The sequence below is a fragment of the Musa acuminata genome, chromosome BXJ1-3 (assembly GCF_036884655.1).
Source record: "Musa acuminata AAA Group cultivar baxijiao chromosome BXJ1-3, Cavendish_Baxijiao_AAA, whole genome shotgun sequence".
Lineage (NCBI taxonomy): Eukaryota > Viridiplantae > Streptophyta > Magnoliopsida > Zingiberales > Musaceae > Musa > Musa acuminata.
This window is the reverse complement of record NC_088329.1, coordinates 33,008,910-33,031,558: the sequence shown is the minus strand read 5'-3', so window position 1 is coordinate 33,031,558 and position 22,649 is coordinate 33,008,910. Positions and strand designations below refer to the sequence as shown.

Sequence of the window (22,649 nt, the reverse complement as noted above, 5' to 3'; positions counted from 1 at the left end):
AATACTTCTATAAGAGAAATATTTATTATAATGATAGAACAACCAAGTATATTCGAGGATCCTATGAACCACATAAGCCTTAATTCAATATAAAATTTTTAAAAAAAATATTTTACTCATATCATAAAATATTTATTTATATTAAACGATAATCAAGATCCGTTTATACTAAACTATGGAAGATCTTCTCGATATTACCTGAGTTTCTTAGGCAGGATCCAACCAGATGAGACTGCTTCAAACATCACTAACATCTCTTACATCTCCTACGTCAGCACAGTATCTGCATTGTGTGCGATGTAATCCAATTTGATGCAATTAAATCCACCAGAAAACTCGAATACAGAAGCAGATTAAACTACTAAATGATTCAACGATGGGTCAACGGATGAAGGATACGATTCCAATGCTACGTCACCCAACCCGTAGTCATAAGCACATGGGCGGGCCACCGGCACGTAGCCAACGAGAAGCGCAGCGAAGTCGTGCACATGGGTTCGGCTCGGACGACGACGACGCGTTAAACCATGCTTTTGGCTCCCGCTGCAATGTGGCGTTGATTTTGATTGCCAAGATGGTCGAGTTCGAGTGCGGTCCATTTGCCCTTCACGACTTGGTTCCAAGTTATCCAACGACTCAACGTGGTTACCCACCGCGACGCCACGAAGCGAGTCGGTGCTTCGCCCCATCTTCGTCAGTACACGCATCCGACGCCCCACCCCTTTCGGATTTCCAGTGCCGCGCCGCCCGCCATGGAGGTCGACCCACCGCTCGATCTCGCCCCCGTTCTCGAGGCGGCTTCGGAGTTCGCCTCTTACCCCGGTTCTTCCCCGTCTGCTCATATTCTATTCTCTTCCTTATCCCATTCCGCCGCTCGATCCTTAATCTTGGAATCGCTCGCAGGATTGCAGAACGATGCTTCGGCCAAGGAGTTCCTCGATCGCTTCCCCCTCCACACGCTCTTCAGGTTTATCCATCCCCCCTTCTCTCCTTTTCCTTCCCCTATTTGTTTACGGCTTGATGCGGGGTGTTTCCAGTTCTTTTCTCGTTTCATTTGGGTGCTAGGGTTTCTCAGATAACATCGCACTCTTACTTAGCCCTAAACATCACTCGATGTTTCTTTTCAAGTTTCTTTTCGCATTCCTTGAACAAAAATCTCTCGTCCGGAATAAAGAACACTTGAAATAATAGCAATTTGATGGCAAGCAAGTCATTGGAGCTAATGCAGTCAGTTGTGTTATCCAGAGATTTGAATGGGTGGATCATATGGATTTGTTTGGAGAATATATCGTTTCCTTTGCTTGACTATTTTGTACTATACTATTTCTTTTCAGGTGTGGTCTCTGTTTGATGTTTCTTCGAGGGCAATTGAGTTCAGAGTGCTGTGTTTGTAATTTAAATTACAACTCCAACTAGTAGTAAATCTGAATAATTTTGGTTCTGTCAGCCGAGTCCTCTGTTAAGCAGTTTATCTTTGTCACGAGCTTGGTGTCAATCAGTATACATTCAATATGTGTTGTTCATTGCTTCCTTCAAGCAACCATGTGCAACTTGGACAGGATTGATAAAGGGGAATCGAGAGTTTTGACTTTGATCTGCCTTTTTATTTTTCTTGTCTTTGCAGTGTTTTACAAACCAAAGCAGATGTACCTGGAACTGAAGACACTATGGTTTCTTGTTTAGATAAAATATTCAGAACAAAATATGGCGCCTCTCTTCTTCTAGACTATGCCGTAAGTTCTAAATTATGTATTATCCAGTTGTAGTCGTGATATTTTGATAGCTTGTTTAACCTACTTATGAGGAACAGATTTTCTGTACATTCAAGACTTGAATGTACAGAAAATCTATTGATAAAAAGTAGCCTAGGTATATATGATGCTTGACATTATTTCAATACTATAAGATTCTGAAGAACTTTGATGATGCAAACAAACCAAGTTGTTAATGCTAATTGATATTTTGATTAATTTAAGATAATGTTACATAATGTCTGGTTTACAACAATATTACTCAAGAAAACTAAGAGGGTAGATTAACGAGAACATGTAGTTAAGAGAAAACTCTAGTCCTTGGTCTGACTTTGAGAGAACCAAGTTGTTAATGCTAATTGATATTTTTATTAATTTAAGATAATGCTACATAAATCTGGTTACAACAATATTACTCAAGAAAACTAAGAGGGTAGATTAACAAGAATGTGTAGTTTAGAGAAAACTCTAGTCTGTGGTCTGACTTTGGGAGAACCAAACAAACTTGGTGTTAGTAGATATAGTGAGAAACATTTGCGAAATTTGTAGTGTTGTAGCTGAATCTTTTATGTTAGGCGACTTTTAATTAGTATATACAGGTGGGAGACCTTTTGGCTGAAGGTAATTCTTACAGAATTATCAAACAATCAAAATCATTTTCCTCGTTGGCTTTGTAGTGCAAAAATGGTCCACATGCAAAGTTTATAGTTATCAATGTTGATTGCAGAGATTAATAATTTTTTCTTCCATTTGGAGGTGTTCTTGACATTTTCTATTTGATTCCTCCCTTTTATTCCTCTCTTCTCACCATTTCTTTTCTTCTCGTTTATGTTCCTAATTGAAAGACATTTAACTATTTTGTAAATTGTACTGGATTTAATTTAGCCTTGCTATAAATTTGGAAAAAGCCTTCTTATAAACAAAAATCTCTAGTTCTCATTTGTATGTGCATGTTTAAAAATGGCGCTTGGGCGAGGCGATGCCCAAATGCCTCGCACAGTTGCCGGGCGACAGTGAAGCGTTGCTTGGGCGCTCGCCTAACCCCAGGTGTCGGGCGCCTCGGGCGAGCGCCTGGTTGAACGTGAGCAATCAAACCAGATGGTTAACTCTAGTTCGGTTGAACAGTAACTTAGTTGGTTTAATTGAGCCAACTAAGCACAGAAAATAGTAACAAGAACCTAGGTACTTAGTGACCCTCCCCTTCTCCCCCCGTGTGACCCTCGACCCATAAACCTACGTAATTTGTCGCCCTGACTCACCTTTGGTCCCATCGCCACCTTTATGCGATTCGTTACCTCCGTCATCGATGCACAGGTCCGACGCTTCCTCTGTCGTCGACGAACGAGATCGAAGCTCCCACCGTTGTAGCTTTCGTGTGTAGTTCCCTTTGGCACCATTGCTTTTATGTGCAGCTTCGTTTGCCATCAAGGCATAGGACCGTAGCTTCCTCCGCCACCAACGGACAAATATGAAGCTTCCTCCGACCCCGACGTCGTTGTCCGCGGCTTCCGTCGCCATTCCTTCGTCGGTTGCTTCCTCCGTCATCGTCATCCTCTCCTTCCCCACATTGCACCGTTGGTGACTCATTTTCTCCCCCTCTACTATTATGACTACTGTTGGCAGTGGATTAAATACTATTAACAATGGATTGTTCATCGTTAACGGATATTAAAACTACTGTTAAGTGTTAACTACTAGTTTGTTTACTACTGTTTCCAAATAATAAACTAAAAACTGATATTAATCCTTAGAACTGTTGACCTATTTAGAATTTACTAATCCTTATTTAGCATTGCTAATTTCTATTTAGATTTGTTATTATTCTTTATTTAGCATTGTTAATCTCTATTTATTTAGAACTATTATTAGGGTTTTAGGATTAATGTCATGTGTACAAAGCAATACAAAAGATTCATCAAAAAATTCAATTTAATGTCGTATTTTTATTTATATAATTATATTTATCAATTGTATTATATTTTTTGTATTTTAATATTCTAGAGCGTCTCGTTTCGCTGGAGGAGGTGCCTAGGTGAGCGCCTAGCGCCTCGGACATTGTGAGACCTTGGCACCTAACGCTTTCAAAAACATTGATGTGACTGTAGTGTAGACTACAAGACTGATAACTAGTTCTTCCAACTTGATTTTTGCTTTTACTGGAAATTGGTTTTGTTGAAATCTTTCACAAACAGAACACCTGAACTAGTAAACCATAAATCACTTGGGCACTGTGTGATCGTCAGTTGGTAAGAAGCAGTAGCAAATAATAGCCACAGTATTTATTTGTAAAGCCTAAATCTTTGCTATTTTGTTCTACTTAGTTTAGCCTTGCGACCTGATTACATTTGGGGCCTAAGTAGCTCGAATTAAGTGCTCTCTTTCAATATCTTCTTTCTCATTGATGTTTAGCTCTTTTGTTGATACTACTTGGCCGTGGAACACCTGCTATCATGTGGAGCTTGATTTTAGAACACAAGAAGAAACTTCAATTGTAGGGAAACAATATGAATGACTTTTATGATACATATGATACAAGAACTCCTTAGAGAAATGGAATGAATGTTATTAGCAGTGTTCACAATTTTGTTAAATCATTTTTAGGTTATAAAGGTATAGCTTTATAATATCAGTGATATACGTTAATTATCTTTTTTCCTCTCTTTTTTTTCAGCCATTTATACAAGCAGGTCTACAGGCAAACTCTCAGGCTGTTAGACGCTTGGCATGCAAAGCTGTATGTGTTGCAAAGAATTTTCAGTTTATGTTGTTACTGAGTTTGACTAATCAATTCCATTCTTTCCTGTGCTTTGCCTAATTAGCCTCTAAGCGGGGGCATTTGATTTCAGTTTCCTTTTGTAATGTAGCAATTTGATGTGGCATGAAGGCATGTGATCATGAAAAGAGCTATGAAGAACTTTTTTCTTCATTTTTTGAAATTTTCATGTGAATGTTTGGCTGAGAAATTGGATCAAAGTAGGCATATTTTCATTCATAGAAGACAACAACAATTTTCCAGATGTTAAAACATTGACCTTCTGATGATTCATAAATTCAAGTTTGCTTTTGCACCTATTATCTTACAATGGAAGTTCTTGCACTGAGGTTGACATGCTGGTTGAGTTATAAATTGTGTACCAAATGTGCATCTAGATAGGGCTTAAATGCAGATTTTCTTGTTAATCTCATGGCACAGAGATTTTGCTGCTACAGCTTGCAGTTGCACAGTAGTGCTGTCTAGCCAACCCATTGGTACAAGAGGAACAAGGCGTGGTTTACATCTGTTGATATCATTAAACATCCTGTTGTGAATACTGCATCCTGGTTCAGTTTTGAATAAACCTCACCAAGTTATGGCCTGTACGCAGCCTCCTAAATCCCATGATACTGAGAATTTGCTTCTTCCGGTTGCAGCTCCTATGTAGCAACTGTTACAAGTAGGAAGAACATGATACATTTACCTTTGATGATATTATCTAACACTATTAGTTAATACCACATCCTTCAACTACTGCCTATATGACAAAAGTATGAATGATGTCTCACTTCAGGAAACCATGTTGTGCTTCTGATAGCATAGATGATATAATGGGGAAGTTATGCAGATATTTCTTTATACTAGGCTTGATATTTGTTATAGTATTCTGTTTAATATCTTAACAGCTGTTATTCTAAGAGGCAAAATTATTACCAAATTGCAAGACTTGATTAATTTCTAACCTTGTCTCAGGTATCTTATCTTCTGGAGAACACTGGTGACAGGGTGGGTGCTCTCCAGATTATTGTTGCGTATAATGTTTATCCACTTCTGCTTAGCTGCTTAGTTGATGGGTACGCCGCAGATCACCTCGTCTCTGTTTGTTCCAGGCTGCTTTCATTCTTTTTGGTGAAATGGTGTTTCTTTTCATGGTTAAATAATTCCTTGAAATCTACAGAAATGAGTTGTCTTTTTACTAAGATTTGCTCTTACAACTGTCATCAGGAGCGATGGTCACAAACTATGAAGAAACATCAAACCTTTGATCATAATATTCAAACTTTTTTTTTTTGTTGTACCACTGCGTATCCTTTTCGTCGCATTACTTTTCTCTTCTCCTCTTCTCCAATGTAACTTATTGGCATCTTAGACTTGAAGCATCATTTTTTTTATATGACATGAAGAAGAATGGAAGATGGCCACAAGGGTTCAAGTACCAGACCATACTATAGTCTATAGTATTCACTAGTCTGACCCTATAAACCATTACAACATGCAGAATGCCAACCAACTCAAAGAAATGCTTGCTTCTCCAGTCTATATCTTTGTTTATGATGCCATATTAACTGATTATGGATTGGTATTTAAATCTTTGGTTCTATAATCCAAGGAACTCCGTGTTTGATAACTGATTTTATATTGAAACAAGATGTTGTGTTGGGCTTGAAAGATGGGAAGGGGCTTGAAAGATGAAATAGTTATAATTGTAATTTCAGAAGAGGTTGTTGCATGTTTCAGCTTCTGTAACTTCAGCACAATACTTATTTTGCCCTATGCTCTGGTAATTCACATGGGTGAATTTCCATAACTATTTCTTGGTTAGTATTTTTCATACATTTACTTGCTGGTTATGCAATTGAATCTGTCACATTTAATTCATGCTGGTTGGCATGTATTTACCTAAGTCCTATCGATATCATATCACACTTCCTTTTTAGTACATAATTTTGTAGTTTTTGTTAGCAATCATTTACATTGTGAGTGTGGGTGATCGTCTGTGAGACGGGGAGTAACGAAAAAGACAAAGAAGAAAACAGTCCAAAGTCTTGTTAATCAACAACAGCTGTGCAAGTAGATGCCAAACCTCTTCACTGAAGTTACACATGGAATAGCTCAATTTTATTCTATGGTCTTTTTTTTTCTTTATTGTAATACTTGGTTTGGTCCAACTATTGATTTGCCATTTCTATTGCAATAGTGACAAATTGCTGTCAACAAACACCTCTTTTCTTGTGCACAGTTCTTTGATGTGCCATTCTCCACCTTGTATTGTCGACATTTTCTCCAAAAGAAGTATTATTTTAAACTTTTTCTGATATATATTACCTTATCACAGTGATGAACAGACTTCAGCAGCTTCTCTTGAAGCAGTTAAAGATATTGCTCAATCCCCTGAAGGAATTGTAAGTCAAGCTGTTGCATAAATTTATTTATGAGCAGTTTCATCGTACTTTTATCGATGGCAGCTTAATTTGATTATTCATCTTTTTCACATTGGTTTTTCTCAGAGCATCATTTTCCCAGGCCATGGTGAAGAACCTTTTCTAATAAAAAATATAGCCGTGCAATCCTCTTCACTGGTATTGTAGTCTTCTTTTTGATGGTTCCATGTCTCCAAGTTTCTTTTTCTGTTTTGATTGTTCCTGTTTCTTGGGGCCTATCAATTACTGCAGCTAACCTTACTCAAGCATATCATGCATGCATTGTTTTGTTTTTTGTTATTTTGATGTTATGTAGAAGATACATATGAAGTCCACAACAATGTTGGTGCTAACCTGATAATCATCTCAGCTTGGGATGTGTTCATATGTTTCAAAACAGTTAATCTATTATTTTTCATTTTTTTGGGAAAATTTAGTTACCTTTCAGAATATATGTGGCAGCTAATATTCTCATGTTAATCATTGATCTTACTTGTCCAAAAGAACCTGTGGTGGATCAACAACCTTATGCATATAAAGCAGCATGGTAGTCTAGCATGGAATCTGAGCTTGCTTCTCCCTTTGATGGGGAAGAGGATCTCCATTTCTTAAAAAAAGAAAAAAGAAACTGAAGTTTGAGCTTCTGCTTTATTTTTCTTTGCAGACCTCTGCTTTCTTTTCTCAGCTGGGGTTATAATTTATTTAGTATTGAGAATTGCAAACCAATCTGAGCATGTAGTGCCATCATTGTATAAGTAATGCTGGTTTTACAACTTACCTTATGACAAACATTGGACGTGGTGCCACTTTTGATGCTTCAACTTCTTTGTGCAACTTGGTTGATTTAGCTATTAAATCATGATCCAACAGGAACTTGGAGATACTTGCAATAAGTCCTTGGTCCTTCTTTGTCAACTTGCTTGTTGTGCTCAATATACCTTAAAATTCTTACTATATATATTTTTTTCTTGTTTGCATTTTTCATGACGCATTGGCAATATTTTAAGGTTTTCATCCAAAGTATCAGTTCTTGTTGCATGTTTCAGGCCCGTATACGGATTTTAGCTCTTGTAGCAAAGTTATTCGCTCTTTCTAGCTCCCTTGCAACTGCTGTTTACAGCTCGAACCTGCTCAACTTGTTTGAGGTAGAAATTAACAATGGTCATGATATGTTGACAACTTTGAGTGCTTTGGAGCTTTTATATGAGGTAGGAACCATACAATTTGCTGTTTTCTTTTTTAACTATCGAAAGTTGTTGACTTGTTAAAAATTGTGTTAGCTTCTGACTTTCTGCTACTTCTTGTCTCTTCATAATCTTTTTTCATCATGAACATATTATCCCAGTCCATTTCTAATTGAATTGATTGGAAAATACAAATATGTTCCAACTTTTCTTTTGCATCGGTAGATCATTAGCTGCTTGCCAATCTGTAACTAGATTGTGTTGTCTCAATTTGGTGCTTGACATGCCAATTTAGTAGAACATTCACCAAAAATTAGGCTTTTAGTTTTGTTATCTTTGATGCAATTTTTTTCATTTTCGTTAATTTCCAATTATCTTCTTAGTTGATCCTATCCCGTCGATCCTGGTTCATATGGTCAGTTATGATCTTGTAAACCTGGCTATTAGCCATGGTTCAATAATTTGACAATTCCTGATCCAATGTGGCTGATTTGATTCAGGATCGACCAATTTTTATCCTCTATATACTGATTTGTCATCTTATCAGCAAATTTCAGTGGGAACTCATGAAAATAGGCTGATGTAGTTGATTTTAGCTGATCATTTACTATGGAGGAAGAATTGGAAGAACAAGAGAACGAGGAAGGCAAGGAAAAAGAAAAAAAAGAGGCCGTAAAGAGGGAGAAGGTGGGGAGGGGAGGGAGGAGGAAGCTAAAAATCTCTTTTATCATTGCATTATGTAATTTGGAGGAGGAGAAGAAGAGAAGGACGAGGAGAGGAGAGGAACAGACTAAGAAGCAGAGGAGAAATATCTGGGTTTGGCGAGTCGGATGGCAACTGCGGGAGGTATGAGCAGCCAGGCAAGGAAGTATCCTGCGAACTAGACCAGGCGGAAAGCCATGTTTCGTATGTTGGCTCTGTCTCTAACTGTTAAATATCGTCTTGTACGTCCTAGTCTGGGAAAAGTAAGAACCATATTGGGTATATACTGTGACCACACTTTGCCCCTACGGCTTTGTTTTGTTTCCATTACTCTGTGAATTTTAGAGATTTGTTTTTGACATATGTCGAATAGATAACTGTCTGTTTGTTGTTTTCTTATTTAAATATATGGAATTTATTATTTTTAATCTCTTGTTTTTATAGTTTTTACAAAATTTTGACCTCCTGATCCACACCCTTGGCTGATCCTAATCGTGATCTTGATCTTGCGAATATTAATGTTAGACATGATGATTGGTGGTTGTGCGATTAAATGCACATTCTTGTTAAGATTTAATAAGCTGAAATGACTTTTCCATATTTATACTTTCCCTAAGATTTTGGGGCAGATTCAAGTTATGTTATGATTTTCTAGAGTTTGGAAATCTTGAGAATCTCACAAATTGTTTGATTATATTGCCTTTGAGTATTCAAGTTATCCTATCCTGATCCCAGGCCCTTGCTGATCCTAATTCTAACCCTGATCTTGCATACCTTACAATTTGTCAATGATGTGCGATTGATGTTAGACATGATGATTGATTATCATGGGGTCAAAAGCACATTCTGGTGCATAATTGAATTAACTGAAAGGATATTTTAACAATTATACTGAACCCTATTATTTTTGGCCAAATTCAAGTTATGCTATGATTTGTTGAGGTTTTGGAATATTTGAGAGCCTTAAAGATTGTTTGAATATGTTATGTTTTGTACTTGCGTTGTTCTGAGACTTGTGTCTGAATTTTCTTTTCAAAGATTATATTGAACTTTTTGTTTCTCCGTAGTTAGTGGAATCTCCTCACAGCAGCATGTTCTTATTGAGAACGACCTTGCTTCAGAAATTAACTAGTATGGTCAGGTACGGCTTTAAATTTTATTAAGATTTTGGTGATTGCCACTTCCTTCTAATATTTAGTATTGCATCAGCAATTCATCAGCTGATTCAGTGTTACGATCAAGAGCAGCTTTGATTAGTGGAAGGATTCTTTCCTCATCCGATGCCTATACAGCTGTTGACATATCAAGTAAGAGTACCCATTTGTATACCATAAAATCCATGCTCCGAAATTCTCTTATTTGTTTCTACTCTTTCAGGGTATGCCACATTAATATCTGTACAGTTTTTTTAATTTCTTGTTATTTGTTAAGCCCATCATTTGTCTCAAGGAAAACCCTATTAAGCTCGATGACTTTCATGTGGCCCATGAAGTTAAAATCTTATATTTTAAGTCTACTAATCTTGTTCCTGAACTTGGATTTCAGGTGTCACGGCACTGCTTGCGGCCATTGATGAAAGGCTGAAGGTTCTTGGTGGTCAGAATACAGATGAATATGAGAGTGCACTGGAAGCATTAGGTCTAATTGGAGCAAGTAAGTGCATGTTTCAAGTATTTCAGAAATGCTTTTGATGTTCCTAACTACTTCCTCATATAATATTTTGTTTTACAATAAGCTGTTTCTTTCTTGAGTTGGTTGGGCCTACTTTGGTCTAATATTGGAGAAAAAGAAAAAGCTTAGAGCTGGTGATATAAATGTGCCATGATGTTTGCTGTGCTGAGTTGTACAGTTGGCATGGGTTAGCATAATTCATGTTAGAATGGTAGTAGCGTAGTAGCGCCTGTGGTGCTGAGCCATGCAAATGGTCTTGTCCTAGGGTTAGGTCAACTTGTGGCGTGTGCTGGCTTGCAGAAAAGCGTTGACTGGCATGGCACAGTCTTGCCATGCTGGAAAGGAATCGACATGCCCTAGTGAAGCAGCAACCCTTGATTACGTCCGCCTTACAATCTGTGGAACTTGGAACTGTTGCTCTTTCAGTTGGTTGAGCATCTTTAGATGACCATTCAGCAATATTTGGAACTGTGTTAATTAGAAGTGTTTTGTTTTGCATCAAGTTTTCTATTATTTGCTACCATTTTATATATTTGGACCAATCCAAGGTGTGTTAGAAATTGATGATTGATCTTTGAATGATTATAAGTTAGATGTTTGATTGCGGTGTCAGTTTATTGACGTTATTAAGATCATGTTCGTACTTTGGCTTCAATTTGTAGGCAGATTGGCATTCTTATGTTATTGTCAACACTATGATTATCACTTCATGCCATTGAGATTTTTGTGTTGGTATGGTATGCACTGAGGACATGCATACTGTCTTCATTGTTTCTATTGTCAAGACTTGAAAGGAGATACCCAGAAGTGTGGGAACCTGGACATCGATGAAGTTCATCTCATGTTCAACTACAATTATGCCATGTATGTCAAGTTGTAGGGTTGTGAGTTGTGAGCATGGTTAGAATATCATTGTGATATTACTGTGACTGTGAATTGTAATTTTAGCAACTTGGATGTGTGATATTTCTTGATTTGTGGAAATGCTTGTTTAAAGTTGGAGCCGCGAATTACCATATATGATGTTCTCTAGGAACTAATAGTATTAGGCCTAAACCTTCTGTGCTCTGTTTTGTGTTTTCAATATAATTCCTTAGTAAATCACAAAGTACTGTTAACATTTTAAAAGGATATTTTGCTTGTTTGATTATGTTAGTTTATGTAGGGTGCAAAAATAGTCGTAAAAAAAAGGTGGAACATTTCTCATCATACAGAATTCTTTTTTTTTGTTTTTCGTGCTCATGTCTTTAAATTCTTTTGATTTTTTAATGAATCAAGAAGGATATGAGCCTGATTGTGTTGATTTTGAAGGTAATCTTATGTGTTCATATTGATATTTCTAGTAAGCCAAGGAGCAACTCTGTTACTTTCAAGTTCGCCTGTTGCAAGACATGTCATAGAATCTGCCTTCGATCGCCATAGTAGAGGCAAACAGTTGGTAATAAAGCAAGTTTCCCCCAAACTCATGCACACATCTCTCCTCTGATGTTGTTGTCTTCTTCCTTTCATATTGCATTATCTGCCATTCATTGTGTTGTAATTAAGTTTTTATGATTCTTTTGTTGTTATCTTCAACTTTATATTTTTAAAAACAATGTGATTTAGAATTTGAGACTATGATTCTGATCATAATGTTATGATCAAAATTACTTGTTTAGCCGTCGTTGCTAATTTTTTTTAGGCATCTTTGATGTGAACTTTTGGTTTGGTTTATCCAGATTTCAACTGAGTGATTTGTTTTATCTTGTATTCATTACAGTCAATAATCTTCTAAACAGAACAATTTGAACAGACAATCAGGAAAAAGTGGTTTTTCAGATGTCTTGACTGCTGCCTTTTTTCTTTCTTGGTTGTTTCGAGGGGGACCTTACCTTAATGAGAATATAATATATATTGTCTTTTGTTTTTTTGTAGCTAGAACTCCATTAATGATCACTTTCACAGCCAGAACTGTGTGTTTCTTATCCAGAGTCTGGCCAGAGATATCTGTAAACACACTGATGATATGAATGGATACCAAATTGCAATGCATCACCTAGTAATTCTTTACTTTTTTGCTTGAGGACACACAGTGATGTTTCTTCATTAGTACAATGTCGCACTAATGGTATTTAGCGCAAGGTGCATTCACATATCAAGCTAATGGTAGTTACTTGGCCAGTTGGGTTTGACATGCTTCTTTTTATGTTTTTGTTTTTGATGGGGTCCTGGTCATAATATATATTGTAATTATAGATTTATGTTAAGAATGTAGTCTATTTGGTTTTAGTTTTGTTAATCGACTTTACATTTAGGAAGATTTGCATTTCTTTTCTTTTTTTCCTGAATAGTGATATTGAAGTTTATTGAATTGGTGCCAATCTTATTATTAGATGTATTAAATATTAATATCTATTTTTCTTTGTATTTTTCAATCATCATGCTAGGTTGAGGGAGGTGGTCTTGTCTTTATAACGTCGTGTGTTTGTTGATCAGGCTGGTTTGCATGCCCTTGCTAGTATTTGTGGAGTTGACCGATCAGAAGATAAAATGTTACTTGACAGTAAGGCAGAGGAAAACCTTAGGCGCCTAATTTATACAGCAGCTGCCAACACTTCGAAGCTGAACCCATCAGTTAGTTCCTTTCTTTAAGTTTCTAGTGAATTTTATGCCTGCTCTATTCTTTCCTCTGCCTGAGAGAAGGTTTACTTTTGGACATGGATTGCTTTTGCATCGTGGATATCCATTGGCCACTGAATGCACTAGGATGCATGGTTTACTGCAGATTCTTTCAATATTTCTAGTGAATTTGCATTTTCGAATATAATAAAAATTTTCAGTTGGGTTGACAGGGTCTAATTCTCTCCATACTACGACAGGAACCAGAAATAAGACTGGCTGTAAGTATTTTTTGACAATCTTAAAAAAAAAAGAAAGATGCTGCAGCCTCTCAATTGAAAACTAAAGCAGCAGTCGGATTATTTGTGTAGTGCTGATGTGGCCTTCTATAATTTATGTGGTTAATGAATATTTTGTATTGTCAGTGTTCCTGTCATGTTTCGCTAGCTAATATTATGATGTTAACAGTATTATCATGTTGGTAGTTTATTACAGAAGTATTTTCACATGAAAATGTCAGCTTACTTGCAAATTACAGGGTTATAGATTGATTTCTGGTTTAGTGGTTCGGCCTTGGTGTTTGATGGAGATCTGTTTAAACCCGGAGATTATTACCATTGTGACAGATGCCAAGATTGAGACTGCAAAAACTGGTTTGTTTCTTTCAACTAAGGCTATAATCACCTTCATCCTACTGTGTCTACACGCATATTATATAAGCTCTGTTCCGATTTTTGTTCTCGAGGATAGTGAAGTTGTGTTAATAGTGCTTAGCTCCTTTTGGGCGGCGTGTGCCGATGTGCAACACCTATAAGGACTGATTTGAAATTATCTGGCGAATCTGAGTGTTCAAAAGAAAACGAAGTGTCTAATCACTTGAAAGAAATACCCAGCCTCCTTTGAACTCTTACATTATTTGTGACATTAGCAGAAGTAAACTTTGAAACAACTTCAGCTGGATTTGTTTGGACACAATGACTTTCTCATCCTTGAATCTTTCTGCATTTGTTAAAGGGGCCATTTCTGGTGCATTGTTCTCATATATTCCAGGTATGGATGCCCGACATCATTGTTGCACGGTTATCAGTACTGCCCTTTCCTCCTCGAATTTGCTTCAGGATGCCGCCGTTGCCAGAACAGCAGCAAAGGTATGTTCCTTTATTAGACATGCGAATCAATAAGCTTTAAGACCCAACCTTCTCATAAGATGTAATCGCTAATCGACACACCACAATGAACAAGTGTTTTCGGTGTTTGTGTTACAGTTGCAGGAAGCTGTTAGAAGGGGTCCATATGTCATCGAGGAGCACGTTGAAGCTCAGCCCGTCGTAATGACCGCCGAAAGATTTTGAGTGGTCTCCAAAGATTCCAGAGTCCAAATATACCTAGTAAAGTGAAAGCTAGTCCTGATATGTCCCTTTGCTGATGCCGACAGTACAATGTTTGCTTCCACTTGTGGGCATTATGCTAACACAGTTTGGGTTGATGGCTCTTTGTTTCAGTAGTTTCCCTCGTTGTTAGAGCATTGATTTTTGAGAGCTTTGTCATCCAAGTTATTCAAACCCAAACAAGTTTTCTTCGTGTTTTGACAGGACGAATATGATGCCCAATTTTTGGATTTCGTGTCTCATCAAAATGTTTGGATTCCGCTGTGAATGGTAAGGTTTGGATTCGTAAGAATATGTAGTTTTTTTTATTTTATTTTGGATAATAAAACTTAAGAGCACTTTGTGTTTTCGTATTTTCTTTCTATGCAAACATAGAGATGTATGTGTTTTTATAAAATAATTAAATCTTAATTTGCAGAGTTTTTTCCTTCCACAGGAAAGGCTTTTCATATTTAAATTACTTATTCTCTGACCATAGTTACTCCAGGAATCTTAATAAATTCCTCTTTATTGAATCGTTTTACCCACTTTGTACCTTTTATGCAATATAATTCATATAAAATTTATTTTACCTCCCATATTTTTTATATTTGATTTAGTATTCTAATTTTCTCTTCCTCCCTCATTTGAAGAGTAAATCACAAACTTTGATAAACAAATTTTCTCTTCCAAGAAAGGGAGAATACAAAAAAAAAAAAAAAAAAAAGCAGTCAAAATTCCCATTATCAAGTAATTATTTTGTTTCTTATTTCTAAAAAATCACTTGATGGAGTCTCCTCCTTTAGATGATGGATTCCAAATTTGTCATCCATTGATGGAGTCTCCTTCTTTAGATCTCTCAACCACGTAAGTCAATTCCAAATGGTGGGATCAATAGGGGGTCGGTCCCCTGAGCCAACCCATCGGTATTACAGCTGTGCCCAATCTCCATCTCCGGTTAGCTTAAACTAGTATTTCGCCTTCTTGGGGCCCACCTATCGGCTCCCGTAATGCTCGGTGAGGAGACCTCTATTCTCACCGGCACTCTTCTCGTATCCAAATCCCATCGTGTCGGTCGACGGACGGCCCCGATTCGTTCAAACAAATATTATAATCCCCGTCACGTCTCATCGTTTCCCTCTCCCCCCGCTCCCCTTTTGCTTCCTGTCCTGCTCCCGCTCTTCGCCCCGAGTAGGTCTGCACCCTAAAGAAACTGTTTTCTCCCCTCCTCCGCTCGTAATGATGCATGGGTTCGGTCGTATTCTAATATTCTCGCTTCTTGAGGGAAAGCGATCCATCGATCTCTTGTATTTCCTTTCGTTCTTTTGGTATTCAAGAACGCAATTTAGGTTTCCCTTGTGAGGATCTAACGAGAAATTGCTTCTTGCTAATCCTCGTTGTGCGGATGTCATATTAAAATACTTTGATTGTTGCATCAAGTGTTGGATTACAATGCCGTGAGGAACAGGTCATCGTAACTCTTTAGGTTTCTTTGGAAGCCTGTTTGGAAAAAAAGAAGGTGATGATGGCTAATCTCCACCTGTTCAGGAATTTGCATCTCATGATGTCGAAGCCCATGTCAGTAGTTACTTGCACAGCTATTCGGACTAAGTTTTGGTTCTGATAAAGCTGTTCTTCTCTTTCGGCAGAGTCCTTGTTGCGTTCTTCCTCATTGTTTTGGGTTTTTAGGTATGTGCGTTACGATTGAATTCCTCGTAGGTTATTGTGGTGGACTTGGATATGTTTGATGTTAATGTGATCCAGTAGGAAATCAAAATTCAGTGGCTCAGATTTGAAAACCTGTTATCCTTTATGAATGGAACTGGCATCGCGTAAGAAATTGTTGGAATGGGAGCAATTATTGGTTAGTTTGACATTGAATGCATTTATATGGTTGTAGTGTACTATGCTTTGAATTCCAGAGAGGGATCAGGGATGAGATAGCTACATCGCGAATTGGAAGGATGGAGGGAGGCAGGGAGAATTTAATAGCAGTAGCTCCCATCTGCTGCTAAACTAAGAGATGATGTTCTTGTATTTATGATGGATTCTGTATGGGAGATTGCATGACTTGGTGAGCTTGGAAGATTAAGTAGGAATATTTATTTTCGTTGAAAGTAAGAGCAGTGTTTCAGGGACGAGTGGCAGAGTAGCAGAATATATGTGACTTCTGCAATTTGACTTCTACATTCTTGCCTGATAGCTTAATCCATAAATATTCTGTCCAATAACAAGGAAATTAAGATCTCTGTATCCATCAACATGTGTGTTATGGTGTTTCACTGCTTTAGAATGGTCAAAGATTATTAAGTATGCTCATCATGAAGTTTGTTGAGCTGAAATTTAAAATTTAAATTATTGCCTTATGTTTTTACTATTAGGTATTTCTAATGTGTTAGGTAATTTTCCGTCTTGCTGACTGTTATTGTCATCTATATTCCTTATCTGGGAGAGAAGGTTGGATCCATTATGTCATGATAAAGGCCAATGATAGATTGCCTTTCAGCAACCTAGTTACGACAAACAGTTGTGGAGCTTTTAGTTCCCCTTTCCGGCTATCTCATGTGCTTTTTGCATGTGTATGGACTGGCTTGCTATATGCATTAAGATTCAATCAATGCTTAATTCCACACTTCACAAAACTTAGTAAGCATAATTTCCAATTATATAGTCATTGTGCTATTATCCTTGCATTATATGTTTTCTCCTTTTATATAATCAAAGTCCGTATGTATCCAAAGCTATATGTTCTGGCACATGATTTATTCTATCCTTATGGTTATTTTGGTAATTTTCTATTACTATTGTTTTCTTAATACTCTTTTGCTCCAAATAAACACAACCGCAAACCATAGAGTCAATGCTTTATATCCGTGAACCAGCAGTTATTTAGTCCAACTGATCCGCACATGGTAACACATTTGTTGAATTCACCTGGTAGTCGTGGCAAATGCATGCCAACCATAGCACCAATATTCCTTCAGGAGCTACTGATCGAACGATGATACCAAAATGTGAGTATGTTCCAAATTTGATCAACTCAAGCATGCAAGAAGATGAGATATATGAAGATCCCGATAGGTTAGTAGTTTTAGGTCATTTCAATATCTGAACTGCATCTGACTCAGCACCAAGGATGCTAACTTCATCCCTTATTAACAGTCCTGCTGGAAAAAAGAAAAAAGCACCACGAATCAAGGGTTGGGGCCTGCGCAGGTTCAGTACAATAGGTGAGGAGACATGGGTAGTTATATTCACAGTCTACCATCAGTTTTGTCCAAACTTAGTGCCAATAGCATCTTATTTTGCCAAACCATATTTGTTTCCTTTTTTTTCATATCTTAGTTTATCTTCAGAAATGATGTCTATTTACCAGAATCTGCCAACTGAATAAACATCTGTTATTACTTGATCAAGGCTTACATATCAAACATCGTGTTTTCTTCAGTTCATCTTAGATCATTATATTTAGCTTCTCACATTGCTTTTAATTTTCTGTCCAGTGTGTGATAAGGTCAAGGAAAAGGGAAGAACTACTTATAATGAGGTAAAGATGACAACACCTTCCGGTTGTTTTTCGTCCTTTGCTTAAACTTCTATTTGCATACCAAATTGCAATTTTTCATGGCATTTTCATTTTAAACCTTAATATTGCAAAATATGTGTGTTAATATATTTATTAAAATAATAATGTGTGTCAAGGAGAAACTCATTATCATGGTTTTTGCCTTAACAACAGATCATATGTTTCTTTCTCATGAAATAGACATTTGAAACAGTTAAATCCAGTATCTATGGGCATTGGACATTTCTTGCCAGTTAACATCTAAAATGTAAGATCACTTATAAATAGGTGAATGTTTCCACGATAATGCTCTCATATTCAGTTGGAACTTCTATACTAGTATTTGTGTTGTTTATTGGATGTGGGTAACAAAAAGGTCTTTTGATCATATACTCTCATGATATGATGCTCATGTAGAGAGAAAACTTGAAGCTTCCACCCTTCAAAGTGAGGATGCTACCTTTGGCGAATATAATAGAGGAAGAATATTATCTTCATAAAACTATCCAAACGAATGGTTTTAAAAATGAAGGTTATCGTTGCTAAAATAGATCTACCATCTCAACCTATACTTTGTTGCGGCAGAAATGCGACCATCAAATGATTGTTTCTTGTCTGTCAGGTTGCAGATGAAATTATATATGAGTTATCATCCCTGGAGAAAAAAGATCTGCAGTTTGTGGTTAGTTCTATACCAAGAGATATTTAGTTTTGGGTACATGTTTCACAAATTCATGTTCCAAGATATTTATACTATTATGGTCTTTGGGCAGTTTGATGAGAAAAATATTCGGCGGAGAGTTTATGATGCATTTAATGTTCTAATGGCAATTAACGTTATTGCCAAGGACAAAAAGGAGATCAAGTGGGTGGGTTTTCCTTCTACGGAAACTGAAGAGTTGGCACAAATAAAGGTTTCTTTCGTTTATATAGCAAAAACCAACTAGAACTCTTATCTACAACTTGTATGATTCCTGAATAATTCTCTTTTTGTAGGAAGAGAAAATGAAACTGCTAAGTAAGATCGAACAAAAAGTAAATTATCTAAAAGAACTGGAGGAGAAGGTCAGTTATTTTTGTGGTTGTTCTTGCCCATTATGTGGTGCTAAGTCTCACAGATGTACAATTCTAGTTGGTTACTCTTCTGTTTCAGTTCTGTTAAAACCTGCTCTAGCTGAACATAGTCCTGTTTTTGGTTCTTGAAGTTTGGAGATCTCCATAATCTTATTTGCCGGAACCGAGTAGCACATAAGTCGGCAAGTGTTTCACCGGAAGGGATAGCTCTGCCATTTTTGTTGGTCCAGGTATGTGGTCCTTATTTTTAGAAAGTATATTCTACTGAAACAGCTTTTGAAGTCATGCAAGGATGATCTGGAAATGGCACGACTCATTAACTCATGCATACTTGCATGTAAATGTTGCTTTTACTTTGTCAAATTGATGGATGAAATTGTGCTTTCATGCGAAAAATTTCTGTTAAGAAAATCTCGACCTTTTGTTTTGGTTTTATTCTTCTTCTGTTAAGCAAATGTAGTATGTCAAGTACGGGATATCTTTTGCTTCATTCAAGTGAATCTTAAGATGGTACCATTTCACCATGTCTTTTATATTTGCTAACATCAACTTTCTTCGAGTTGGACAGACGACTCCAAAGGCCACGGTCGAGATTGAGATCTCAGAAGACATGCGTTCCGTGAACTTCGAGTTCAATGGGTACTGATGCTTTGTGTCATCATATTTGCTCACCCAATAGATCTGTTATAGTTTCTCGGCTTCCACAATTTTAGTAGGGTTAAGTTGGATTGTCAAGTGTGAACCTTTGTTTCTGTTCTCATGTGTTCTGTGATGCTGCACATTTTCTTGTTGCCAGAACCCCATTCACCTTGCACGATGCTGATTCCATCCTCAGAGGCATGAGGCGCCCCACATCAGTCGAAAGGGGTCATGACAACAATAATTCAACAGAGAGCCCAGAATTGGTCGCTGACCAAAATTGTCAGAAGCTTCACCCTGCTTCTTCGTCATGAAACTTGGACAGGTTCAGGAGACACTGCTTAGAAAGGAATAGCAGATAGGAAGTTTGGTGATTCAAACATAGGATAGACAGAAGTCGAGGCATTCTGTGCGTGTACAGTGTCCCTCAATTTTGTAAACCAGATGGTTTCTTCATTGAAGATCCTTTTGTAGAAAATATTTGACATGGTTTTCGCCTTTGTGAGTTTGATCATGTTAATTTCGCCTTACATGTAACATCCTATTAGTGATCATGTGTTGCATGTGCCACTCTCAAAGAAGACCAAGGATCATATTGAAGTCAAGGCAGTAGGTTATTGATTAACGTTATCAGACATCTAAATAAATCTGAAAACTGCTGCTGATGATGATGAGGTTGGATGATAATATTTGATTTTAATTTTCCATTCCTTTAAAACATGATAACTTTTTTAAAATCTTCAATGAAATCTATAATCATCTTACCTTTGATTTTATTTTTTTCTTTCTTTCTTAGACAATGTTGCAAAATTAATATTGGATTTGTAGTCGATATTTTAAACCTATGCATTTTATAAAAAATAAATTACTATAAATTAATTAAAATTATTAAATAAAAAATGATTGTCTGACCTTTTGGTACTGTTGCTTCAATTCAGTATCACTAATGTATTATTCTAAAGACGCTTTTGTGGCCCATTGTTTCAACCGAACTGATACCTTTCGATGGGCCGTTTCGAGAGCCCAACCGATCCCAGTTTATTCCACGTTTCGGTAAAGCCGTTGCAATGCTTTGCGACGCACGCGGCCGAGAAGAGACGAGCGTGCGTGAGGAGAGCCGGAGAAAGCAATGCGACGGTGGCGAGCGGCCGTCCCCAGAGCAGAACCAGTGGTAGAATCTCTGACCTCGATGGTATCGCCTCTCTCTCTCTCTCTCTCTCTCTCTCTCTCTCTCTCTCTCTTCCTCTGCTTCGATGGCTCATTTCAGTCTTAGGTTTCCTCGTAAAGCTCGGAATTCCCGCTTTTGTATGAATCCTTGGGGTCAGGTTCCTTTTGGGGTCGATAGTTAGTGGTAGTGGAGAACGCCGACGCACCGCACTATCTGCTCCTCCCGTTACTTGATGGGGAGCTGAGGCGTTGCTTGGCACGCTGTTCTCTATCATCTTCTTCCGAGGAGGACGGGCCACAAGACCAGGTGCTTCTTCCGCTCTCTATCAGTTGATGGAGTACAGGGTAAGGGCTTGATCAAATTCGGCAATCTCGTCAGATTCCTTTTATTTCCTTAGTTGATATTGGCTTCTATTGCTCAGCACATATAATGGTTCAAACTATGGCAGCTTGCGGAGGAATTATAAGCAGTACTAAACAACAGTTTGGCACATTGGCCAAGGTTAAGAGGAGACAGGGATCATAACTTGGACTCTGTTATATGAATAGTCTCCTGGCCAATTTGATTGGTAATCTAGGGAGTACCACAGACTACAGATGTCCTTAGTGGATATCTATATTGTAGATGGATACAAGTAACTTATCTCACTAAGCTTTTGTTTATGAATGGTATTATCATAATTGGTGACTCCAGATCATTTAAATTTTGTGTGTTAAGTTTGCATCTCTTGACTTGATCACATTTAGGTGTGTTGTATGTTCCTGCATGTCATGCTCTAGTTGCTATAGACATTGTTAATTTTCTTGCAAGTGTGTTTTCACCTTGACTTATGTAAATTTTATTCTCTTAAGCCATACTTGTGTTTAATTTTTATCTTTCTGCATGTTACCATGTGAGCTGCTTAAACCATAATAGTTAAAATGATATCTGCAGATGTTAAGCTGGAATTCAGATGTGACTTTGATTTGCGAAAGATGTCCAATTTACTGATTGCATGAGCATTCAAGAAACTCCGAATCTAGCAGTTCTCATTGATCAATGTTTTCAAGACACTAACAGTCCACAAGTGAAGCCAGCCACTGTAATCGACTCCTAGGAAGGTGATTACAATACGGTGTACAAATGAAGTTTAGGATGGTGGGGATACGGTTGAGGTCTTCTCTGAGTCCATGAACCTTATTTATTAAACATGAAATCATGTCTTCTCAAGCAAACCTTCAAGAATCTCCATTGCATCAAGTTTCTAAGCCTCCTGTATGTTTCATGTCAATCATAACCACAAACAGATGGCCAATCAATATTTGACTTGCAGCATGATTTACCTATTTGTCCTTCATATCCTCAAATTTCTAGCAATGGAGGAAGCTGGGCTCAAATGAACAACAGAATGGAGGCTCTTCAAAGTCCCATTTCTTTAGCTCAGATTCATGCACAAATGCCCCTTCTTCTGGTAAACCAACTCACAGATTCATATGGACATTCCTCCCAGTCTCAAGTTTGGACAAGCACATAAGGTCAGGAGGCTAGCCAAAGCCAAGATCTATATCAAATGGCTGATGCTCAAGTCTAAATCTAAACTCTCATTGACCAGCATCTACACCAGAGAATGAACAATATGGAATATGGATATTCTCAAAGTGCCCTCATTTGCACCCCATAGCTGGCATTATTGTAAGCAATAGTTTTAGAACACTAGCAACATTAGCAGCAACTGACTCAACTGGTGCATGATATCTCAGAACAGATATTCTAAGA

The 22,649-nt window shown here is 37.4% G+C and overlaps 2 protein-coding genes across 7 annotated transcripts; both read left to right on the top strand.

The window, feature by feature from the left end:
- The first annotated feature begins 640 nt into the window (after nucleotides 1-640).
- Nucleotides 641-14,708, top strand: LOC135583919 (uncharacterized). 5 transcript variants are annotated; one of them, XM_065129217.1, is made up of 17 exons: nucleotides 641-822; nucleotides 904-967; nucleotides 1,625-1,733; nucleotides 4,423-4,485; nucleotides 5,479-5,579; nucleotides 6,842-6,908; nucleotides 7,014-7,085; nucleotides 7,973-8,134; nucleotides 9,880-9,953; nucleotides 10,022-10,119; nucleotides 10,358-10,465; nucleotides 11,827-11,921; nucleotides 12,959-13,096; nucleotides 13,315-13,362; nucleotides 13,602-13,734; nucleotides 14,096-14,229; nucleotides 14,347-14,708. In XM_065129217.1, the coding sequence occupies exons 1-17, from the start codon at nucleotides 753-755 to the stop codon at nucleotides 14,431-14,433; spliced, it is 1,623 nt and encodes a 540-aa protein (XP_064985289.1). In that variant the 5' UTR covers nucleotides 641-752; the 3' UTR covers nucleotides 14,434-14,708. The 5 variants fall into 5 exon arrangements, with proteins under 5 accessions (XP_064985289.1, XP_064985282.1, XP_064985266.1 ...); XM_065129194.1 differs by having other exon boundaries at nucleotides 643-822; nucleotides 13,620-13,734; XM_065129198.1 differs by having other exon boundaries at nucleotides 643-822; nucleotides 14,132-14,229.
- Nucleotides 14,605-20,220, top strand: LOC135586492 (transcription factor-like protein DPB). 2 transcript variants are annotated; one of them, XM_065129230.1, is made up of 10 exons: nucleotides 14,605-14,739; nucleotides 17,390-17,529; nucleotides 17,611-17,678; nucleotides 17,952-17,995; nucleotides 18,636-18,695; nucleotides 18,787-18,927; nucleotides 19,010-19,078; nucleotides 19,219-19,317; nucleotides 19,656-19,726; nucleotides 19,884-20,220. In XM_065129230.1, exons 1-10 carry the CDS (start codon nucleotides 14,737-14,739, stop codon nucleotides 20,038-20,040), a joined length of 852 nt encoding a protein of 283 aa, XP_064985302.1. In that variant the 5' UTR covers nucleotides 14,605-14,736; the 3' UTR covers nucleotides 20,041-20,220. The 2 variants fall into 2 exon arrangements, with proteins under 2 accessions (XP_064985302.1, XP_064985311.1); XM_065129239.1 differs by lacking the exon at nucleotides 14,605-14,739 and adding an exon at nucleotides 15,566-15,643.
- The last annotated feature ends 2,429 nt before the right edge of the window (nucleotides 20,221-22,649 follow it).